This window comes from Podarcis pityusensis (genome assembly GCF_964106645.2).
Source record: "Podarcis pityusensis genome assembly, chromosome: 3".
NCBI lineage: Eukaryota > Metazoa > Chordata > Lepidosauria > Squamata > Lacertidae > Podarcis > Podarcis pityusensis.
Window position 1 is genome coordinate 98,004,024 of NC_138026.1, and position 25,246 is coordinate 98,029,269.

The 25,246-nt window shown below is 42.4% G+C and overlaps 1 protein-coding gene and 1 long non-coding RNA gene across 2 annotated transcripts in view; one reads left to right on the forward strand and one right to left on the reverse strand.

Moving 5' to 3' along the window:
- The window catches only part of PPP2R5A (protein phosphatase 2 regulatory subunit B'alpha), a 45,695-nt gene extending 32,375 nt beyond the window's left edge, over positions 1–13,320 (reverse strand). The window contains exon 1 of the mRNA XM_081000580.1: positions 12,307–13,320. Coding sequence (XP_080856706.1) covers positions 12,307–12,460 — 154 coding nt within the window. The 5' untranslated portion in view covers positions 12,461–13,320. The remainder of the gene's footprint in view (positions 1–12,306) is intronic.
- A 240-nt stretch (positions 13,321–13,560) lies between these two features.
- Positions 13,561–14,976, forward strand: LOC308474392. Its single transcript, XR_013984684.1, has 2 exons — positions 13,561–14,049; positions 14,653–14,976. It is a non-coding gene; the product is annotated as an uncharacterized lncRNA (long non-coding RNA).
- Positions 14,977–25,246: the final 10,270 nt, after the last annotated feature.

Genomic DNA, 25,246 nt, shown 5'->3' on the forward strand with positions numbered 1-25,246 from the left:
GCTTCTGAGATTCAGAATATTTTTTTTCTTGTTTTTCTCCTCCAAAAACTAGGTGCGTCTTGTGGTCTGGTGCGTCTTATAGAGCGAAAAATACGGTACATTTTCCAACTCAGATGAATTACACGAGGATGAATTTCTTCCAGAAATAATTATTCTGCATGGAATATAAAATGCCATGTTCTCAGTCTAATTACCCAGCACAACAGAAGTGCAGAAACGATACAGGAAAGTTGAACATTCTCACTGATATGGGCATTTTGCCAAGTTATGCCATTTCTCACCATTATGGATTCATTGCCAATGAATTTGGCTGGCCACCGTTTTATGCCTTTCACTTCTCTGAAAGTTTACTTCTCTCAGTGCTCCAGCTTATTTTCAGTAGTCACAAATAGACCACAAATACATATAGTGTGTGTGAAATGTAAGGTAAGTGACTAGTCACAAGCCTACTTCAAAAAAGTGTATTAGGATATTATTAAGATTTTCCCTGGCTGTCCCTACCATTCTTCAGAAAAATGCAGGGTATAAAGCAAGTAACTAAAAATGATCAACAAAGATTTGAATATTTCAGTTTCCAAAGTTCTGAAAGTTACAATTGTACAAAAGATAGCACACAAAACCATAGTTTCCTGTTGCCAAGGCAAACTGAATACCTAATGCGTCTATGAATAGTTGGGCAAGTTTAAAAGTCCTTACTTGGTATACAGTGGAAACTCGGGTTGTGAACACGATCCGTGCAGGAGGCACATTTGCAACCCGCAGCGCCGTGCCTGCGCATGTGCGGGCTGTGATTTGGTGCTTCTGCGCACGTGTGAGTACCGAAACCCAGACATAACCCATTCCGGTACTTCTGGGTTCGGCGCTGTGCGCAACCCAAAAACGCATAACCTGAAGCATCTGTAACCCAAGGTACCACTGTATATCTAAACAATTATCCTATTCAACACAAACTGCAATGAGAAGTGCTTGCTTTACAATTTCATACCCACTTCGACATCCTGACAATTTGTCCATTGATGTTGTCAGTAACAAGCTCAAGGTAAATCCTGCTGAGTTTTGCCTACTGAATTTCCTGAATATAGGCTACATTAGGTAAACCAAATCTATGGCCTGTTATCCACATATGTCAACTTAGCAATTCAACTTATTGTGAATATGCTACTGATATAATTGGTTTCCCTCAGAGCTTCCAGACATGTGCAAGGCCTAAGAGAACATGACAGATGTTAACTTGAAAGCTAGCATAAACTGCAGGGCACTGGAGGATGGGGATTGGGGAAGGTGGTAAAGATGTGAGAACTGCAGTCTGGCATGAATGCCATGTGCTTTCTCATGTGCAATTAAGCTGCCGAGCAATGAAGCTGGAAGAAGCAGAGCTAGCAGCTGGATAGGGAGAAGAAAGAATAGGTAGCAGTAGCAATCATGCATTTTGTTGCTATTCTTGCAGGAGTGTTTGTACCTCAACATAACTTGTCCCAGTCTCATAGCCTATGTTATGACGGTTTTAAGGCTTAAGAGCTTTAGTCACCTCTTTACTATTTGAAAGAAAGATACTAAATAACGTTCTCCATTTTTAGACACTGTTGTACAGTGGTACCTTGGCTTTAGAACAGCTTAGTTTACGAACAACTTGGAAACAAAAGGTTGCAAACCCAGAAGTAGGTGTTTCGGTTTGTGAACTTTGCCTTGGAAGCGGAACCTGTTCTGCTTCCTGTTGAGTGTTTTCTGCTTGTGAATTGAGTCCCCCGCTGCTAATCAGAGGCTCCCTGTTGAGTCTGTCGGCTGTTGAGTCCCAAGCACCCATGCAACACAGAGGTGACATTTGGAGCTTTTGTTTTTGCTATTTTTTTGCGGTTTTGTTTCTGTGGCTTTTTCGGTTTTTTGACTGTGACTGTGGCTTGTGACTTCATTTTTGTGACTTGTTTTTGTGACTGTGTAGAACCCAGTTCAGCTACTGATTGATTGATTGATTGATTGACTGATAGTATGACTACAGAAATGGATAAAAGCCCCCCATCCAAACAATGACGATCATCAGTGCACGCAAGGAAAAAAAATGTTTTTAATTTTTATCATCTACATTACTGTTTTATTTATTTTATAGTACAGTTCATTGATTATTACTTTCATTTTATGGATCAATGGTCTCGTTAGATAGTAAAATTCATTTTAAATTGCTGTTTTAGGGGTTGTTTTTAAAAGTCGAACGGATTAATCCATTTTGCATTACTTTCTATGGGAAAGCACACCTTGGTTTTGGAACACTTTGGCTTTGGAACAGACTTCCGGAACGGATTAAGTTTGGGAACCAAGGTACCACTGTAATGGCACACTGGAATAATTCTTCTTCTTGCCTGTTGCTCTCATCCTTGTCTACAGAAATAAAATTCAAATATTCTAAAGACCTGAAAAAGTCTAAATCAAGCATTAAACTTATACGTAAGTTAACTGCTTTAAAAACTGAAATAGGTTTGTTATACATAAACTTTCTGTAGCTTTAGCTGTTGTTGTGTAAACATGGGAGCAACCATAGCAAAAATGGCAGCATAATGTGAGGCACATTGACAAACATGATTCACTGATCTTTAGTATCCATCCCTTTACTTCTTTTTTATTTACGAGTTGTGAGTTGGGACCACTTAACCTTTGGATTTTGGCACAAGGCATCAGTAGCACCTTCACAGGCATTGTGCAGTGTTTCTGTCTATTTTGCAAAGTAGCTTTTTACAATTTAGAAACAAGAGGGCTGCTGAGTTTTTTATATAAGCCCTTCTCACTTCTACCATACCATCTATGCATATTCATAAGAACTGCCTTCCTGATCAGATTGTTTTGCATCCTGCATCCTAGCAAATATTTTAAGACCAACAATGTGCAAGAAACGCCATCACTCACAACTGATGGTACATAGTTTGCCTCTATCCAAGGTCTAAGGACACCCTGGCTGCAGTGTGACATTTTGTAACTATCTTGGCTGCAAGATTTATCACCAACAGGCTTGTCTACTCTCCTCAAGCATCTTTCCACACATTGCAAACACTTCAAAATATAGCCATAAATTTATTTCAGCCTACATTACTGGTTCTGAGAACCTGCCAACAGTCTTGATTTCTGCAAGGCAGGCCTTGCTTGGGAGACCCTTTGGTGACTACAGTCCATAGGGCAACTACATAAAGCAGAGCACCCTGTTAATGAAACGCCATCCCTGTAGACATTTGGTTTCCCCCCTCTCACTCTGTTTTCAGTTAGCAATTGGGAACTTTTTTGTTTCTGCATGCCTTCAGTTCATACTGGAATTGCCCACACATGTGCAACTTTTTAATGGGCATTATACTGTATTTTTATTGTATATTATATTTCACTGTTTTACTGCTTAATGTTTCATTCTTGAAAGCTGCACTGTGCTCTTTCCAAGAGGAACAGGAACTGTGGGGAATAAAAGTAACAATGATAATATATCAGGCACTGCATGAAATCCAAAATCATGTGAGCAGACTTCCACTTGTACATTAAGGATTCCCCTTCCTCTCTTCCCCCTGCAGACCCACACCATCCTCAAAATCTGCTCAGAGTTCTTCAACCCTCCAGAACAGATTTGAGGAGCACACAGGACAGCACAGAGGCACAAAAAGTCTCACTGTCCTACTACAAGTCAGTTCAAAGGATGCAACACATTATTTCTAAACTCACCATATTCTTAGAAAGATTATCATAAGTTGGGCTACAATTCATACTTTATGTATTTGTTTAATATGACATATTTACTGAAAGAATAATGTGGCACTAATTACACAGCCATACCAGCCAGTTTCACAAGGCTAAAAAAGGTTCTTATGTAAGTTTTAAATGCATAGTTAGGGTCTTTCAAGAAGAGAAGAATAACCCACTTCTGGAACAATCATACTATATTTATATAAGCATACCGACAATTCAAATATGACAATTACTTTGTAGGCTGGATCTAGAAACATCACAGAAGCAGTTCAGTTAAACATGTTCTAAACTTCACACAGGGACATCCCATTGGTGAAAGATAGGGCTCTACAGCACCATCAGTGTTATAACACATATAAAGCACTTTATCTTTATAAACGTACCTGAGTCCATAGTCCATATTTTAACTAGCATAGGATGGGTGGGGGTAGGCAAGAGACGCTAGCTAATTTCTAAGTGAGGGAACATTCTAAATAGCTTTTGAACACTAAGTTTCTACAAATCCAAAAAAGGAAAGAAAAACTGGTTCCAAGGCTTGTGACTATATACACAGGGATAGCAAGCATAGCCTAGCCAACAGTCAGGGATGCTGTAGACTCCCAATAGCATCTGGAGGACACCAGGTTGGCTACTCTTGCAATAACTTCACATTAGCTGTTTCAAGAAAAATAAAATCTCACCCCACAGTGAACTGCTTCATGAGAGACAGTATTAACCAACAATGAAGGGAGTGGGAAACAGTGCTGTGTATTGCCCTAAGTTTAAACCCATGCACTCATTAGGTTGGGCTTTCAACACATCACTCCATCTGTTTGCCACCTTCAACTAAGAAGAGGGATCCCTAGGCAGTGCACTGCTTCAGAAACAAACAAGATCTCTTCTCTCCCAATTTGTTCAAGTTTCCCCTCTTCTTTTAACATCCCTCCCCTTGTATCTCCCTCCGCCTTTTTCCCCATTGTGAATTGGCAGGCAAAGATCTGGGTTTTTTACTTTTGTACAACACCCAGCACATAAATAAAATATAAATATATAAACAAGGTGATAGCTATGATAATTATAGTAACAAATATTGCAAATTATTAGAAATAATAAACTGACATTCTGCTGAACTCGCTTAAGTCCTCTTGTGTACTCTGTTGTACAAGGGAAGAGGTCACATTACTGTAATACCACACATGCAGCATTTCCCCTGCTGAATATATGAATTGCAACCAATATCATTAGGTATTTTGTTTAGATTCCTTCTATACTGCACAACTTCCAAAGATGAATACATGTAAGCCCAGAGGATAAGATCTCCACTTATAATTAACATCTGGAGAGGGATGGAACAGGAACACTCATAGCATGTATAGAAAATGTCAGAACCAATTATTGCTTTAGCCAGCAGGAAGCCTCTATAACATGGAATACTGTGTGAACTAGGCCTCAAAGATCTGCTGATAAATGGACAACAGATTTGCAAACAAAAACCTTTAAAAATCAGTAGGTTGGACTGGATTCTCCCCCCCCCCCCCCGATAGGTTTTTTATCTATGAAAGGCAGGTTTAAAATATTATAAATGAATAGACTTCAGACCAGATAAAGTCAATTAACCTTCAGCAATATTTAATATTTCCCTCATATTCAAATAAATAAGTTTATTCAATTTAACACCTGCACAACTAGAATCTGACTCAACTTGAATGCAATAAACATGGAAAAAGAAATTCAATACTATGCTGGCACAAAGATGCTGAAGATTAAAATAGAAAGGTTCTGCATGTGAAGACTGTCAATGGACACTATATTTAGCAATTACTGTTCATGAAAGTGTATTTTTTTAAAATTAGACATTCTAAGGAGGTCACATCTTGAAGAACTTAAGCTATGAATAGTATCTTTGTTTAGAAGACATGGAAACTTTGCAATGCTATGTGAAAGCTGCGTTAATAAAACTGAAAATACCTTAAAAGCCTACATATTAAAAACACAATAGTTGTTGATCCACATTTCTAAAATTTAAGAATGTATATGTTCCTTCGTTTTCTTAAGAAATCAAGAGGCTAACATTAAAAACAATTAACATAATAACCAATCATTACTGAAACAAAGCAAAAGGACACAAATAAAGGGACACAGTCTATCAAAATAAAAGCAACATATAGATTGATAGCTCCACTGCAGCAACTAAATCAGCAAAATACACACTGTGTTCAATTTCAAACCCTTGTCTAAAATGCCAAGCATTTCCCATGTATCTAAAACACTCAATATTGTGGTTAAAAGGACTTACTATAAAACTGTAAAAGGTATAAAGAAACAATTAAGATGACCCTGGTCCTTATAAACATTTTGTGGAATAGATCTGCAGATGCTGAATGGAACATATGACGGAAGGCGTAGGATGTTACATAACCAGACTACCTTTGGTTGAAATCCTAAGCATACTTATAGGGAAGCTCAGCTGAAATCAACAAACTTCCAATTTTTTTATTTCTCATGAAATATATCAAAATCACAAAATTAGGATAAAAGTATGTGCTTAAAAGACTCATTTAAAAAGGAAAGTCTTGAACAGATGCTGAAAAGGCCATGGGGAGAGCACATCCCAAATGCCCAATTCCTACATCATACAAATGGACCTCCTGATAAGAAATTCTCCCTGCAGAACACCACCCTGGTTGGTTGCATATATAAAGGAGTGAGCTTTATATAGGTATTCCAGTACCAAAATGTATAGCACTCTGTTCACCAGTACAAGCATTTGGCACTTCGCCCAGTAGATAACCAGCAGTGTAATGTGATGGCAAAAGTCTGCCAGTCAAGCTGCTGTGTTTTACACTAGTTGCACTTCTGCTCAACTCCAGGAGCAGTCCCCACACACAGCACATTGCAGTAGTTTAACCTGGAGGTTACCACATTGACCAGGCTACCCAGGTCCAGAAATGTCTATAGCCATCTTACCAGCACAAGCTGGCAAAACACACTCCTAGCTACTGAGGGCCTCTAGCAGAGATTATCCAGCAGCACCCCCAGACTACAAACCTGGTCCTTCAGGATAAGTATGGCCCCATTCAAAGCAGGCAATTGAGGGAACCATGAACCCATGGCACTTTTGTATTGCCAGGTTTGGGGCTCCAGTGAGCCTCCTAGCCATCTGCCAAGTCTAAGCCAGGAGCCCAGGTTCAAATGACATGCTAAGCTAAACCTTGATTTAGCTCACCACAGTGCGGAAATGAAAAAAGACCAGAAACTAAGCGCTCCTCTCTGGGAGCCTGCATATTTACGCAGTCCCTACAAGCCACAGTTTGGCTTACCAAGTTATGCAAATGAGGTCACAAGCAGAGATTCAAAGAGTAAGTCTTGCTAGTGAAAGGCCATGTAATGACTTCTGATAGCACAATGGGGCTTTTCTCCCCCCTCCCTCCTTCCATTCTGCCCCAAGGTGGCTTGGAGTAGTCAGCAGAACCCCCAGAACAATACACCGGGGGGGGGGGGGATCGTTCCATCTGGCAAGCTGGTATGCTTGTGTTGATGCAATGCTTTCCATAGCACTACACTGGATCCTCTCTGAGTGTCTCATTTTAAGAAATCATTAAACGCCTATCTGGTTAACTAGGTTACACTGAAATTTAGTATAATACTGTACTCATGTTACATTTTAAGTATAATCTAGCCCAGATGGATTTATCGAACTACAGCATTTGATAAGAGTTTTTGAAAAGTTTGCCCACTGTAAAACTATGGTTAAAGTTATCAGAATTCGCTCCCTTGAGAGTAGAAGAGGTACGGAACACTTCTGTAACACAAATTCTTGAATCCATATTTGGACACTCAGTTTTTAAATTGGAAAAAACCTGAGCCTCAAAAACCTCTCTCAAATCTTGAAATTCTTTGGCATACTTCCAATCCTTTCACTATAAAGGGCATACGTTTCCACCAGGAGTCAACCTCATTTGGAAACAATCTAAAATAAACAGATTTGATTTCAGTGTTTTAAACAAATTGTTCTTTTTCTTTTCCAGAGTTGAAAATGTGAATGTTTCCACGGTGCTAACTACAGATTTACCACTGGGTGCAGTACTTTATGAAATCAATTCCCTAATTGTATTTAATCTAACATAGGCACCATCTTCCTGGAGCCCTGAGTGCCAAGACTCCCACAGTTTTTCCTGTGGGTGCCCAGTCTCTACCCCCTGCCGCCCACTGTCTCTATGGCCGCCTCCGCACAACACGGCCACCATGCATAACTTCCATGGCTGCCTCTGTGCACCACATGCCAGGCATCATGACTGTCACCTTACCTCTGGACCAGCGACTGGAGTGCATGCACCACGCCATCACGTGACATCATCATGCCATCACGTGACATCATCATATCATAACGTCAGCACATTGCGGCATGGTGCACATGTGCTTCTATGTTCAATCAGCAACATGCTTTCTTAATTTGATATTCTATAGGTAGCAAACAAGGACCAGAAATAGCAGTAACATTTTAAGTCTAAATTATAAGGGTAAACCTAACAAGTGCTGTAAATGGGATCATAATAGTCCCAATTCAGTAAGCCCTGTAATATAAATGCATGAAGCAGTCCCCCCACTTAATTTTACCAGTCCATCGTGCCCACACATCATAGTGCAAATCTGATCACATGACTATAACTAGTATCCCTTGTCCACCACCTGGATGAAGTCCAACAGCGAGTAGTTTTGCCATTTGCTCAGAACTGCAAAAGCAGGGGAAGTTACAAAGCACCTGCTGGGCACAATTCAAAGCTGTTGGATTAGATTTAGCTAAGTGGGTCATATGTTGCACAGTCCTGTTAAAGAACTTGTTGCAATGTAGCACATAAGTTACAGATCAGTAAAATAAGGGATAGGTTCTGTTGTGCTTGTGGCTTTCCCATACATATCTGAACAAGGTCCTTCAGTTTGCTTTGCAATCTATTCCTTATAAACGCTTAGTATAGAAAAAGCATATTTAAGACAATCCATCTATTATTCTCCCTCAACCCTTCAATTTCCAGAGAATGAAAACTGATTATGCAAGGCACTCCTTAGCAAATAGCTTGTACAAGATAACCAATAACAGCTAACTGTCATGCATTTTAAAGACCACAAACTAGTGTCACCACCTAAAACAGCACATACTTCAGCATGACAAAAGGGAAGACAACAATGTCACAAGACCTGGAAATATTCCTCAATATGTAGAGCATGCTCAGTAGTCTACAAATTTTTGTTAGGCTTAATTGCCAACTACTACTTGAAGTCACCATCAACTACTCTCTTCTCTGTTTTACTGAGGTTTAGGGCACATGCAGAGAACCAAGGAGAAAGGAAAGGTGGTTTATCTCCCTACCAATGGCCTTTTGGAAAAGCTGTGAGCGACACCTTGCTACTTTGGTAGAAGTCTAATGGGAAATGAAGGAGACACCCTCTTCTCTCTGACCTGCAGAAAACAGTGAAATAAAGGTTGCCAAGACCTAAGGTGAAGACAGACTGTCCCATCTTCCCCACAATTCACAGAAAACTCAGGAAAATGTATCTATGTGCTGGGTATGTGGAAAAGAAATAAGGGTAGTTACCATTAGTAATATATAGAAGACTGAGTACAGTCATACCTCACGTTGTGCCCGCTTCAGGTTACGTCTTTTCAAGTTGCGTCCTGCGGCAACCCGGAAGTACTGGAACAGTTACTTCCGGGTTTCGCTGCTCACCCATGTGCAGAAGCGCTAAATCGTGCCGTGCGAATGCGCACAAGCAGCGCTTCTGGATGCGAACGCTTCGAGTTGCGGACATGCCTCCGGGACAAATTACGTCCACAACTTGAGGTTCCAATGTATGCTACTTTACTTTCTTGCACTTATTTGGGGTATCATGTCATAATGTTTCCAAGTATTTGCCACATAATGGACAACTTTAATGGACTACATGGCACTATATTCTTGCTATGGTACTTGCTTCTCTCTTTCCTTCCCTCACTATCTCTCTCCACACCCATTTTCTTACCCACCCTTCACTCAAAAGTCCCCAGTTGGGTTACATACAATTAAAAAATACAATACTTAAATCCACAAAAAATACAGGCAGCCCCCATTTATGTGAATTGAATATGTGTGCGACCTTGTATACACGCCGAACGCAGAAGCGACCCGAAAACATCATAAAGACATCACTGAAATGTCTTTTAAAGGCCGTGGGGGGCAGAACAGGGTATTTGTAGGCTTTTTCAAAGGGTTTCAATTATATGAGATTTCACTTATGTGTGCAGTGTCGCAGAACGTAACTCCGCATAAATGGGGGCTATCTGTACAATAAAACAGCACCACTCAAAATTAGAGGAATTTGACAAAACAACACCTCACCCCACCAAAAGTCTGGGCAAAGAAGTACACATTGACATGATAAAAAAGTTATACAGTATCAATGTAAGATGCACCTTAGTGAGAGCACTCCACAATGCATGGGCTACCACTGAAAAGGCCCTACGATGCACCGTTGCCCTCAAACCTTTTTTTGGCAATGTCACCATGAGCAGAGCCTCCCTGGGTGATCTTACTCAGATAAGCTGATATGGAAGTAGACAATACCTCACATACTTTGGGCCCAAGTTGTTAGGACTTGATATTGTTGGAATATATTTTGGGGACTTTTACTTACCATCACTATCAACATGCTTAGTTTATCCTGAGTTCATTGCTTCTGTTTTTATTGTATTTTAATGTCTTATTCTGGACCACTTTCAGATATTTTTATGAAAGGTGGTATACTACTTGAAACAAAAGAATAAATACATTTCCTATATATTGTGTATGCTAATTATATAAATTGGTATCCAACTTGCAGGTATTTCTACCTTCCAATAATTTCTAGTTTAGTAGAAATTTTACCTTAGAAATTATTTCAGCTGGAAAACATCACCAACTGAAGTTTCAGAACCTGCCTTATGAGTCATCGTTTTTTGATGGGCATGCGGTATATACACAGATAATGTGAGAAACTTGCTTTGGCTAGTCCTATTCCCCCTCCTACTTCAATTCATTCACCCTACTTCTTGCCATCCAAAAACATATTCCAGTTGGTAGAAAAAGTAGAATTAGGATGAGGAACATGTAACCTTCCAGATGTTGTAGAACTATAATTTCCAACAACCCTGACCATGGCTGGCTGGGACTGATGAGCATTTTAGTCCAGCAACATCTGAAGAACCTCAGGTTTCCCACACCTGATGTGGAGAGAGAAAGGTAAAGAATAATAAAAATAATAATAAATTTTATTTATACCCCGCCCTCCCCAGCCAAGGCTGGGCTCAGGGCAGCTAACAACCAATAATAAAAACAAGCTGATTAAAACACAGGGGCCTCTCTCTTCTGCGTTTTAAAGGGCTTCCCGCTCAACTACTAGAAAATAATTAAGTTAGCACCACCTGCTCAAGACACTATTTGAAACGCAGTGTACTCTGCCAGAATGTGTCACATCTTTGGATGGTCAAATATCCCTTCAAAAGACGTGGTATTTTCTTCATTTTCTAGACATGCTAGTGCAGTGCAAGAGTCTCAGTACTGCTCATATTAGCAGTATTAAAAAACAAACAGAACTCATTACACTACCCTACAAAAATGTCAGTCCTAACCCCTTTCAGCTCAAACTATCATTTTTTCATCCTCTCCCCACTTTTTTAAAAAATGTGAAAAACTTTTTTAGACAGCCAAAAAAAAAAGTGTTAAATTGCACATAAGAATTCCAGTACTTCAAATTAGCATCAGAGTTGGTAAAAATGGAGTTTGGATTGTCATAGGCATGACAAGCCCAGAAAAGAGGATAAAGAAATTCACAGAAATGCACACTTGCTAAACACTACTATTATGAGCTTCTGGGAGCCTAACTAATCATGTGAGCACTCTTTAATTCCAGGGGGTGAAAGTAACACAGTACCACAGTTTTAAAGGGAAGGATACTTTGTACACTAATTTAAACAGCAGTAACAGCCCCTGGAGGAGATTACACAAAACCCAGAGAAGAATGAGGAAGGGGAGGACAGGTTAAAATTTATGAAGGCCTTGTTTCTGAACAAGTTCTGCAGATTATGCCATAAACCTTGGTGCTCCCAGCTGGAGTTGGCCTGGGGGTCCTCTTTTGTCCCTGGTACTACCCACAAATGCATCAAGCCAACATTTTGCATAGCCAACTCCTTAAGGCAGGGCAGGAAAGCATGAAATTCTAGCAGCTAAGGGAACAAGGCCCTTAAAAGTGTAAGGTCTTCAAAACAGGAAAGCACCTAATCCCCCGAAAGCTGTTGAAATGCGAACCTGTGGCAGTATATTTCGCAGGGGAAAGGGATAAAAGGTAGAGTTTTAACAAGGCTGCGAAGAGGAAGTTTCGGAACAAGAGTTGCGCCTTAACATGGAGTAACAGAGGGCAGTGAAACGGGCTGCCGCGAAATTTAGAGGGTTGGCACAAGGAAGCAAGCAGCACGTAGGCGGCGGCGAGAGGCGGGAGGAAGTCTCTTCCCGCAGAAGGCAGCACCTGTAGCCCGGGGCTAAGTGAGCTGCAGCTCGCTCGATTCCTCCCTAGGAGATACATGCGGTATAACTGATACATTACCTTTGAGCTGGGGCAGCGGGAAGAGCTCCACGGGGCTGCTTTGGGTGCGGAACTGCGAAGACCCCTGCGACCGCTTCTGCTTCTGAGCCTTGCGCACCGACCTCCGCGTGAAGCCGTCCACTTTCTCCGCGGCGGAGATCGCCGTCGCCGACATGGCTGGGAAAGGAGGAGGCACGAGGGGGGATCGCCTCTCCCTTGAAGCATATAATCACGCCGGAGGGGCGGGGGGAGGGAGGAAGGCAGAGCAAGCGGCGGCGGGCGAGAAGACACCACCAGCCAAGGAAGGAGGAAGACACTTAATCCAGTGCACCAAGGAATAGGGGCCGCGGGGGGGGGAGCGGTTCTTCCAAGTCCAAAAAAAAAACAACAACCCAAGAAAGGGGGAAGAATCCAAACACCTTCCAAAGGGGGAGAGGCTGTTTATCCAACACCTCAAAGAAAGAAGGCTCTTAATCCGACACCCTTGAGAAGGGAGGGGATACGCTTAATCCGATACCCCAAAGGAAAAAGGGGTTTCCAAATAATGGATACTTTTCCGAGGAAGAGACCAAATGAGGGTTAAACCAAGGGGGGGGGCCGGCACGCAGCAAAGACCCGCCCCCGCTGCGTCCTCCAAATCAGCCGAGCCTCCGAAGGAGAAAAACAGAGCAGGAAACTTTTATTCTTCCTCCCGCCAGCGACGTCTCTTCGCCGCCCGCCCGCGAGCGGCAAACTTTGGCGGCGCGCGGTCTCGTGAGGAGGAAGGAGGCGCTGTTCTCCCGCCCCCCGCCGCCTCAGCCAGGCTCGCTGTCGCCTGGGCCGCTCCGCCAGGCGCTCGCTGTCATGAGCCGGGGTTCCTCGGCGACTCCTGAGGGAAGGACGGCGGCGGAGCGGGAAGGGGAGGGAGAGAGGCCAGGGCCGCGCAGCCTCCTCTTCAGCCACCGTCGGGAGCCCCCGGCGCCTCTTCCGCCAACATCTTGTCACGCCAGCGCCCCCCGCCGCCGCCGCCGCTTCTCCTCTTCCTCCTTCTCCTCAGAGGCCGCGCGCAACGTAACAGCGGGGGAGGGAGGGGCGCGGAGGCTTCCACTCGAGAAGCGGCGCGCAACTTGCTGGAAGCGAGCGCGCTGTTAAGGGCAGCCGAGTTCCGACTCGGAGGAGGGGGCGGGGCCAGCGGCGAGGGGAGGGGAGGAGGTGGAGGAGCAGGAGCAGGAAGGCGGTTGGAACGGCCGTTGGAGGACGCCTGCCGGAGGGTAACTGACAGGAGCGCAGCAGCCAATCGGAGAGGCGGCGGGGCGGGAAGCGGCGGTGGTTAAAGCGAATTGCATTCTGTTGGGCGGGACGAGCTGGAAGCCAAGCGACGCGACCTCTGGAGGACCGGGCGAGTGACACCAGGATTTGCCCAACGCGAGGGGGTCAAGGGCGGGGTGTGGTGCGGCGGACGCGATTGGGTCTACGGCAGCGGAGGCGGGACGAGCGGGCAGCCAATGACGAGTTGCGATCAGGACATTTTCGTTGGTTTGTTTTGAGGTGGGAGCTCAGAGGGGCGCGAGGAGGGCAAGAATCCCACCCGGCAGCTTTCGGGGGTTGTGAGGTTGGGTTAGTCTGCTGCTTGTGTTTTTCTTCCGGGAAAGGTCATCGTTGTTGGCTTTTGGGTCCCTAGTGGCGGGACGGAGAGGGGGGAGTACGCAAGAAACTTCAGCAGCCCAGTCTTGTTCATCTTTACTTGCAAGGAAACCCTGTTCAACCAGTAGAGCTTACTCTTGTGTAAGCAGTCAGTTACTAACTTTTGTCTTCTCTCTTCCCCACCGCTCCTCTGGAGATGCAACATTTCCAGAAAATTTTAAAGCTGTGTGGAATAAAACCCATTTCCCCTTCTCCCAGCACAGCTTTTTCATGCACACAAAACAGAAAAATTGAGAAATTGTGTGTGTGTGTGTGTGTGTGTGTGTTTTACATATTTATATATAAATATAACCCAGCCAGATGGGCAGGGTATATATATATATATATATATAGGATCAGCGAAAGGCCTGCGAAAAGAGGGATGTTTTTGCCTGGCACCTAAAAATATGTAACACAGGCGCCAGGTGAGTCTCCCTGGGGAGAGCATTCCACAAACATATATGCAATACTTACCAAGCCCAAACGTATGTTACTGCTTTAGCAAAATAAACTGTATTGTTCCAAAGCTAGGGTAGAATAAAATTATCCCCTTTGGCATATTTATTAAATTTAAGACTATAGATGTACCAAGTAAGATTACAATATTACCCACACAGTCCACTTCCTTCTGTGGGTCTTGGTTAAAGCTCACACTCCTATTTGCAGTTTCTGCCCCACTGCCTTTTGACCTTTTTTTATCCCCAGTGAAACAAAGCAAGAAGCTGCTTGTTTGTTTCCCATTCTGCAGCACTGTGTCTGTGTCCTTCAAGGGGCAAGGTGAAAAGGTTGACCACAAAGGAGGGAACAGGTCAGAAGGGCAGCAGAAACAGGATGATTGCTACTAGTATCTACAAACTAAACCAAAGGTGACTAGGAGACGCAGGCAGCAATTCACAAGCGACAGAGGCCCTGCATGTTCCTCTAATGAAGATTACTGCACCCATAATACAGAAATTCATTTTGAATTGAAGTGTTGTATTTGCCAGCGCACTAATGCTGTACATCTTAAAATAAAACATACTTAATAGAGGTTTTTTCCAGTGTCCTTCAAAATATGTCAGTTTTTAAAATGGAAACATTTGCAAAAAGTCTTCTGGAAAAAAACACCTTTTTAAAAATTCCCTGGGTGAGGTGTAATAGGACCTTCACACCTCTCTCCTCAGCCCATTTCTTCTGGCAGGAGGGAGAGGCTTGACCTCTTAAATATTAGCCTGTATGTAATACAACTTTTTTAAGTGTATTAGCCCTGGAGAGGCATAGCAGTCCAAATTATGGAAAGAGGTTCAGTTTGTGTTGTTGTAACAGTGCCTGGAAACAAGTATGCAAATAGCAGCTGTTTCAGAAGGGGAAAACAACTTTCTGAAGCTTCATTATTGGAATGTTAGGAATAGCAGCTGTGAGCTTCTCTTTAAAGCCACATACACACAGGATGGGTCTTGCTTACACATTCTGGGAGAGTGTATTTACTAAATGACCATTTATAATGCATGTGTGCAGTGTTCTTCACACCTGAGCACCTCTGCATGATGGAAGAGAAAGAGTTGCTATGCCATATTTCAAACAAATGTGTGAAGCGTTCCTAATTCTGCCATTCAAGGAGATGTGATTAAGATCTAATCATAGACACCCTGCAGCTCAAAAGCTTGTGTAGTGGTTTCAAGAGCCCACATTAGTGTTGTGTATGCAGCATCTCATCAAATTATGGAAGCTGTGCAGAGACTTGTTCAACTGTGCTGCAGGCCTGCAGTCTTGTGCAGCCAAACAACTTTAGTCTGTTTTGCTCAACCAATCCTACTTCGGATTCTTTCTTGGATTACTGCAACAATTAAGAACTCTGGAACAGAGACAGGATTCCTTGCTTCTGTCATGTCTGCACCTCAGTGAGGTTCCACCAACAGAACTCTCCTTCTCTCAAAAGTTGTTAATGGAGATGCTGAATCTGACATAACCCCCTAAGGTTTAACATGTCTTTGCTGTCCTTGCTATGGCTTTGCATCCGTGGCCTTCTTTTATGCCATATCCTCAATTTTCATCTTGTTAAAAGAAGGGTGGTTCCCAAATTGTTTAGAAAAGAAGACCCAGCAAGTAATTATTTAATCCTAAACATAACTGGCATTTAATTTTAGGAATAAATTTTTGTTTTGACCCTTCCGTTCCTTTGAAACCAGTATCCCTGTAATTTGCTGTAGCCCGCTGGTTAAGTCCAATTTCCCATGTGGTTTCTCATGCCTTATGCCTTCTTTAAAGGACAACTCATGTGCTCGCTCAAATATGATCACCAATTAATAGCAGTTGACGAGGCAGGTAATCTCTGTGAGTGGTGCAGTAGAGATAAACCTCAGCTCCCACTGAGAGAACAAATGAGAAGTCAAAGATAGAGCAGAATTCAGTTTTTCAGCCATAGACATGTAAATCAATACTCTTTGCTTCTCAGTACTAACAGATGCCTTTAAGTGGTGAGAGTGGAGTTTGGAATTTTGCCACACTAGCAAAATTGTGTCAGGAAATTGATGCATTTGTATACTGTGATCTCCATGATGATGGGTAACTGTTTATGAAAAAATAGCCTGAACTGTTCCATTTATACACTACCTTTTTTATTTCCTTTTGGCGGGATTATAGTATTGGCTCCAGGGCTTTTAATAGCTTAGAAGCTATAGTATTTACTGCTGCACTGCTTGGACAGGAAATGCTCCACCTGCTGAAAATTTCTCTTCTATACATTTATTAATAAGAACCTGAGGACAGCACCCTCTGCCATTAGCTAAGGACAAGGGCACTGGGAGGCCACTCCCCCTGCCTTCTAGCAACAGCATCACAGCAAGATGCTCAGTTGGTTAGAGTTTGGTGCTGGTAATGCCAAGGTTGCAGGTTCGATCCCTATATGGGACATCTGCATATTCCTGCATTGCAGGGGGTTGGACTAGATGATCCTCAGGGTCCCTTCCAATTCTGTGATTCTATAACCTAGCCCAATCAGTAGGCCAAAGGAGGACTTGTCATAAAAAACACTCCCAACTGCTGGTTGCCCTGCAGAAGCAAGAAGAAGGGCCTCTCTGGTCCCATCCATCAGCCAAAGGAGCAAGAGGCATCAGTTGCCAGTCACAGGGTTTTTTTTAAAGCTGATTTTCCAACTGCACAAATTCCCCATCAGTCACTCCCTTCACCATATTTTCGTACCTTTCTCTGGAGGCCTAGAATCATAGAACTGTAGAGTTGGAAGGGACCCTGAGGGTTGAATCTCAACTAAAGCAATGACAGATGGCCATCCAACCTCTGCTTTAAAACCTGCAGTGAAGGACAGTCTGCCTCATAATTCAACAACTATGAAATCAGGATAGTCTCTTGGATTTCTTGTTCTTAAAAATGTTGATATTGAAGAAAACATTGAATGTTTGTCTATTTTGCCTCAAGTTCTTTAAGATATTTGGGAACATAGGAAGCAGCCTTATGCAGAGTCAGCTCATTGGTCCATCTATCTCTGGATTGTCTACAGTGACTGGAAGCAACTTCCCAGCATATCAGGCAGGAGTCATTCCCCAGCCCTACCTAGAGAATCCTGGGGTTGAACTTGGGACCTTCTGCATGCAAAGCAGATCCTCTAACAATAAGCTGCAGCCCCTTTTGATTTATCAGTTTTAAGAAAATTAAATAAAAGTGCATTTACTTTTGTGTGTCAACAAACAATAACAAATTAAACAGCATAAAAAGTTAATAAAATGTTGGTCTACATTTTTGCTACTGTACTTGTTTGGCACTCAGTCTGCTTTCACAAGTGGGACTATCCTATTGCTCAAATGCGTGGCAAGACTCCTGTCTCATTCACTGCAAATTGCACAGGCTATCCGGCACTCAATAAATGAGAGTCCTTAAATAACATTGGAACAAATTGTCCGAGAGACCATCTGTTGTCTCCCCCTTGCATCTTAGGATTTGAGATAGAGGGATTGGAACTGAGATCAGGAGGTACTTAGGAGGAACTTAGGGACTCCTAAGTAAGATCACCCTTCAGCTTAGCTTGTGCTGAAACCTACGTATTTGTAAAGAACAGCTTCAGAAACAAACTACTATGGGGAAGTATTTCAGTTTTAGGAGTGTGCATTTGTCAGTTACAGTTGTGGCTATTCTCTTTGGGGTTCTTCATTCCATTTTTAAAAATAGTTCTGTGTGGAACGCTCATATGCCAAATGCCTCATACAGATATAAAACTGAATATGTCACGTACATAAATAGCAAATGTCCCTGACTATCCTGGCCCTTGACTGTTTACAATTATTTCAAGGTCCCAGGACACCTGCAACAATGTGGTGTAATTTGGAAACCCATAACAGCACATCAAAGATATAGAATCATTTGACAATCCGCTAAATTTAATAAAGGTATACTATTCAATTTAGAATCTAAATAGTGATTTTTCTACAGCCACCTTTAACTACATAGCTGCCTAGACCTTCAGCAGATAAAGCAGGGGCAGCCAAATGGGTTCTCTCCAAGCCTTTCCCTCTCCCTGCCAGGTTTTCTATATGCAGGAAATTCTTTTGTGTGGAGTATTCACTCCTGTCAGCCTCAACAGCAGGCTGAAGCAGGGATGTTACAAACTCTGATGTGCATCTCCTGGACTCATGTGCAGATCATAACTTAATTATCCAGTTGCTTTTGCACAAACCAAAAGTTCAAACAATAATGTGTATTTTGAAAGAAAATATGTACCGACATGTATTTAAATGGGCATTTTGTGCATATTTCGTTATTACAGATTAATGCGAAAGCAGGATAAAATCTACTGATGGGTGAACACAAGCAGAAGTTGTGTGGATCAGAAATAGATTCTTCCCATCCCTAATCTGAACAGGGACAGGGACAGATTTAGTAGTTTACTATCTCTCTTGTTTGTAAAAACAAGACAACAGAAGCCACAACCTAGAGGTGGTTTAGTGACTAGAGAGTGGGGCTTGGCTGTGGGAAGCTGAGAGTCTAATTCTTCCATCTTGCTGTAAAGCTCACTGAATGGCCTCAGGCAAGTCACAGACCTGATGTAGATGCCACAATCTCAGCTTCACAAACCACAGTATATTGAGCCGTGATTGTAATGGCTGACTTGGATCAATGCTTCTTAGCCTCCTTCACTCGGGGTTGCTTTGAGGAGCTTAGAGGCTGGACCTGAAAGACAGGACTGGAAATAATAATGAGCATTTATTCCACTTGTAAATGGGAAAATACACATGAGTCCTTATTGCCTTTTATGGGGGTGGGGGTGGAATCTGTAGAAAACCAGCAATTTTGTAATGTACAGAAGCCACAAAAGAAAATGATGTGTGTCAACTAATCTGTCTCAGAAGGGTTAGGAAGCACAGATATTTCAAGAAACTTGCTAAAGCATAAAAAGGCAACCAGACTAACAGAAAACTTAATGGTTAGCATCCTGTCAGCTTCTTAGCAGGCTTTTACCATGAGTTTTAATACCTGCCTGAAATAATCTCCAGCTGGAAAACAGGCAGTGCTGGTGAACAAAACTAATACAGTCCAAATCAAATGCAGTGGATCTCATGAATAAAGTCTCCATTATTTAGGATACACAGTGACTGCGTATCATTTATGTCAAATTATTGTTCTGTTCAGATTGCACTACTATTTATGTGAGTATAAGGTAAAGGTAAAGGACCCCTGGACAGTTAAGTCCAATCAAAAGCGACTATAGGGTACGGCGCTCATCTCGCTTTTCAGGCTGATATATTGGGAGGGAGTAGTGTGGCTCCAAGGTTTCTGATATTTCATGCCATTACCAGGTTCATTTGGACATTTTTTGACTCGAGATGGGCAGACATCACCAGTGGTTAATTGTTTCTATAGTGTGTTGTTTCAGTGCCCTATATCAAACAGACATACAGAAAAGATTTTAAAATGATTCTGGACATGCGGAAAGAGACATGAACATGTCACATTCCATGCAGGTTGTGTCTCATTTAAACCGTGCCATCAGCTGCCACGTGTTCAGCATTAGTGTAACAGAGGAGTTCCCACATGGGTCATGGAACTCTGGTATGCTGGTGCCACATGACTCAATTTAAATGAGATGATGACTGCATGGAATTAGAGACTCGTGAATCTCTTAATTTCAGATTCTGTTTTACTCATTTTTTGTATCTTATGCTCAGTTTGCCCCATTTTGTTATCAGTTTGTGGTTTTATTTATTGCAAATAGTTTCACACAAAATTTTGTATGTTGTGCACTATTTTCACTAATATACACTCCTTTTTGCACATTTTCACCTATGCTTTTTTCTACACATTTGTTTTGGTTGGAGAGCTATATTGCAAATTCAGAAAAGTGTGACATTCAAACAAAAGCTGCCATTTGGTTTGGGAAGTGCAAATTAGGGAGGTTTTCGTTAAAACATGAACAGAACCAATTTCACCTCATTTCTACATGGAGCTACTGCCTAATTACATTTTCCCAGCATCAAATGTAAATCAGGCTTCATGATAAATAGATGCCACCAAGTAACACAGCTTGAACCCATGATAGACTACAGTCAACAGCTTGCTGCAGACATTTTACGGCTGTCACTTTGCATATGCAGGAAAATAATAATATGATGAGCAATGCACACATTTCTACTTATCTTTCCTGCATGTGATGTGATGGAAAACAGGATTTTTCACAACCACTGGAGAAAAAAAATAGCATTCTATATTTATTGTTCTAGCTTCTTGTCATGTGGCTTTCAAAGCAGATTTTGGAATACATTATGTAAGGTAAATGTTCACATACATTTCTTTAAACTGGAGCATGGCGAAACATTAGAAAGTTGGGACTAAACAGTAAGAATAAAATAAGTTGGTGAGTCTAAAAGACTAAGCTAAACAGTACCTACAAGTGATTTTTCCTTCCCACTTCCAACGCTGACTATGAACCACTCATGAATACAGTGCTTACATAGGCTTACATACTGATGATAATAAATGCAGTATCAGTTGCTACTACCACAGAAAATCTGATCTTACAGAAGAAACTTGGGCTCCCAAGCCCACGAAAAGGAATACTACTATTCCATTCTGCTTTGTGCAGGTGAAACACTAAAGCTGTCTTGATTCAGCTTCCCACAGAGCTGAACACATTCATTAAACACCAGCCATGCAGTGGGCTCAAATACAGAGGACTTCAGTACTCAAGTTATGCCAGATGAGGGGCCGTAGGATACAGTGGAAGCCCCACTATGCCAGCAGAACTCAAGATATGTCATGGGAGATGCACTACTAGTCATTCACCAGGGTGACTAAGGCCAATGTGGTTCCATGACCAGGCATGAACCCAGGTTGAAATGAGTCCAGATAATCTATATTATCCAAGAATGCCTGAAGATTGCTCCACTACGACTCCACCTTTCTGGGTCAGCAGTTAGTCCAAACCCATGGGTTCAAAGCTAGCTTCTTTAGAAGTGGCTGTACTACCACCTCATACCTTGAAAGGGCATAGAGACCACCCACTTATGCAGCGAAGCATTAGCCAGACTCCAAACCCAACCATTCAAGCCCCCTCTGCTAGATTTATTAAAGCAAGAAGGGCAGGGGTCAAGATTTGACATGGTTGAACACAGGTCCGCGAGCATCTCACCCACCTCATCAGTCTGCAGAGGCTGAAAGTGATCCCAAAATACATCACAGTCTGAGGCATCAGACACTTGGGTCAGAAGCGAAACAGCGGTGGAATCAAAGTGCCTCCAAAGCAAAACAACTTTATCCACAGCCAGTTGGTCGTGGCAGGTCTTGGAATGGCTCCAGAAGTCCTTCCCCCTCATTGGGGAGTCAACAACCCTTGGACCACCCAAAAGAGCTCCACTGGTCAGTTGTTTGAAGATGCAACACAGCTGTGAAGTTGTCTTCTTTGCTGCTCACTCGTGAGGTAACACGTGAGGCACAATTATATGCAATAGTCAGCATCGGAACAAGATCTGTGTCGCTTACACTCTAGATTAAGTCCGGCTGCTTTATAGCCTAGGGCTTCCCAGACTGTCAGAGAGCCAGCTGGTCGCCAGACTCACCACAATGCTGCCTTGGATTGATAGGAATAATAATAATAATAAACCTCTGGAGGGCCACAGGTTCCCCATTGTTGCTTTCAAGGATGGGTTGTTGCTGCCTGTGCCAACTGATGGGTTGGGAGTGCTGTGACATCACATTGTTTGCTGTTATAATAATAATAAATAATAAAATTTTATTTATATCCCGCCCTCCCCAGCCGAAGCCGGGCTCAGAGCAGCTAACAACAATAAAAGTAACAGCATTTTAAAATCAATTCATTCTAAAATCAATTCAAAATCAAATTAATGACAACCATTGAGCTAGAGTTCTATGAGGATTACCAAACGAGGGGGTCAGACTGTGCCTTGGCCAAAGGCCTGGTGGAACAGCTCTGTCTTGCAGGCCCTGCAGAAAGATGTCATGTCCCACAGGGCCCTAGTCTCTTGTGACAGAGCGTTCCACCAGATCGGGGCCACAGCCGAAAAAGCCCTGGCTCTGGTTGAGGCCAGCCTAACCTCCCTGTGGCCCAGGACCTCCAAGATGTTTTTGTTTGAAGACCGTAAGGTCCTCCGTGGGACATACCAGGAGAGGCGGTAGCCTGTATGAGTCTGTGTCCCCACTGACCACAGTTCATTGGCTGTGTGTCATATATATAGGTGTTGTCAATGACACAGTCTTTGTTTCTAGGGATCCTGGGTGTGTGCCTGCCCTTTTGTGCCATTTTCCGTTATTTATATTCCCCCCTCCCCTTATGTAATGAGAGGGTATGGCATAGCAGTGGTATCTCTCTTTCGCTTCACCCTGTGCCACAATGTAATTGTGGTATAAGATTGCCCAGTTAATCCCCTTAACTGCGACACTTTGCATTTGGGTCTGCAAACTAGTTCTTTTGTTTTGCTGCCTTTACTAGCTGCCATTTGTATTTCATGTGACTGTGCTATTTATGGAGGAGTAAATATCGCCACGGGGGTCTGTTTAAAAAGGCCAATGACCTGGATTTTTTTTCCATTTGAATTAACTGCAAAAATCAGACATGTTTAACCACTGATCTTTTCCCTTATAGCTGTGGACTATAAGTCATTTTAACGTTTTTGACACACTATCAGGCAGAAAAGAAGATTCGTTTATACGAGCCTAGTTCAGAAGTCTAATGCCTTTTAACAGCTATTTATTTTTATGGAAATGTAGTGAATTACTAAAAGAAAAAAAGAAACTTATTTTTAACAAGGACTGAGATTCAATATGTTTCTATGGTAAATATAGTAAGAACATTTTGTTGTTGCGTAATAACATGAAACCAAAATAGCTCAAATAACAAGGCCAGTGTTCTGTGGCTTAAGCATGTATTTATTTATTTAGTTCTAGTATTTATTCTGCCATTTAACCCAAAGTGTTCTAGTGTACAAATTGCCCACAGGAAATAATAATAAACATGGCTCTTGGAGGAAAAGCTTTAAAAAACAAACAAACCCAAGAAACCACCAGACATGTCAAATTATATTATATACATTAGCATTATATACTACAATAAGAAAATAAGGAGAGCCCTGTAGGATCAGACCATTTTATTCTCATAGTGGCAAATTTTATTCTCATAGTGGCGAACCAGATGCCTATGGAAACACACAAGCAGGCCAAGCTTTCCTGCTCATGTTCCCCAGTAACTGGTATTTTCCAAGTTAAAAAGCTACGGATATTGTAACTTTTACAGAGGAATTGCTCCAGCCCCCTGGTCATTCTGGTAGCTTTTTCTGCCCTTTTCCTAGTATTATAATACTATTTTCGAGGTGCGGTGGCCAGAATTATATAGCCGACTGTGGTACACTGTAGATTTATATGAATGCATTTCAGCACTGGCAATTTTATTTCCAATACCTTTTCTAAAGACCCCCAGCGTGGAATTTGCCCCTCTCTTTTTCACGGCAGCTGCATGCCATGTATAAAATGTGTCCGTCACTGTCAAGCAAAAGAGTAGACTTGAAAGTGAGGTCTTTCGGAACATGTGATATGCTTGATATGGCAGACAGCCTTTCCGCCACAGAGGTCAATTTATTTTATTTTTTTACGCGCTCAGATTAATGGACATTTTTCGGTCGTCGCCTTCGAATTCATGCAGTTTAAACATGGGGCAGAAAATATAGAGCTGTGACCTTGTCTTTCCAATCACCCACTGCCTGACCCTTTTCTAAAGGGTTAACAGAAGCAGGGCTTTTTCCTACCTGGGTTCCTAATTCTGCCAATCTACCTGGATAAGCGCAGCTTAGGTGCTTTAAGGCGTGTCCCTCTTTGACCCCATTTCTGCCCTTTGCTCATTACAGGTGCAGAAGTCTGCTTGCATTAAGTCAAGTGAAGTCCTGGAGCCTAAGGTGATGCTGTAGCCCAGCTTGTAACCCATTTACTGCTGTTTATATTCTCCTTGGCATTTAGATGACAAGCCCTAATTAAAACAAACAGACATTTTTGTTAAGAATATGCAAGATGTATTACCGTAACTATTTTTACTGGAGCAGGAGGAGGGCGCTTTGTTAACTCTTTCTTTCCTTCCCTATTAATAAATCCATGCATACATTGTGTTTATTATAGACATCGTTGGCTGCCGCTAAACACAGAGCAGGCATTGTGCTTGCTTTTATACACACAGCGCTGTCCCTCATCATCGCACAGGAAGCTCATTATATACAGATCTTGGGGACTTAACTACATGTGGAGGATGGGACAAGGACATAGTTGCCACCAGCTGAGTTTCCCTTACATGCCTCACTGGTAATTACCGTATTTTCCATGTATGACATGCCGCCGTGTATAAGATGCCCTCTATTTTGGGGGACTCCAAATTAAGAAAATGAGGGGAGATTGCCCAGAGTTGCTGAGCTTTTGGGGGGGATGATTGCCCATAGCTGTTGAGCTGTATGGGGGGGGGCAGAGTGGCTGAGCTTTTTTTAGGGGGGATTACAGAAAATCGCTCACTCACCTGAACTACACTGCCACTTGCACACTTTGCAAAAGCCACCTATTATCTGTCACCTCGCCGGCAAAAGCCGCCAATTGCCTGCCCAATCGCCGTAGCAACATCCAATCAACACCAGCCCTTGCCGCAGCCACCAATAACACACCCAATAGCCACTGACAATCTCTGACTTGCTATGCACTATCCGTGTATAAGACGACCCCCAATTCTTAACATAATTTTAAAATAAAAAAACCTCGTCTTATACACGGAAAAGTACGGTAATAGTAAAAGAAATGTGTGACATGACAACACATCCAGGATTCACGC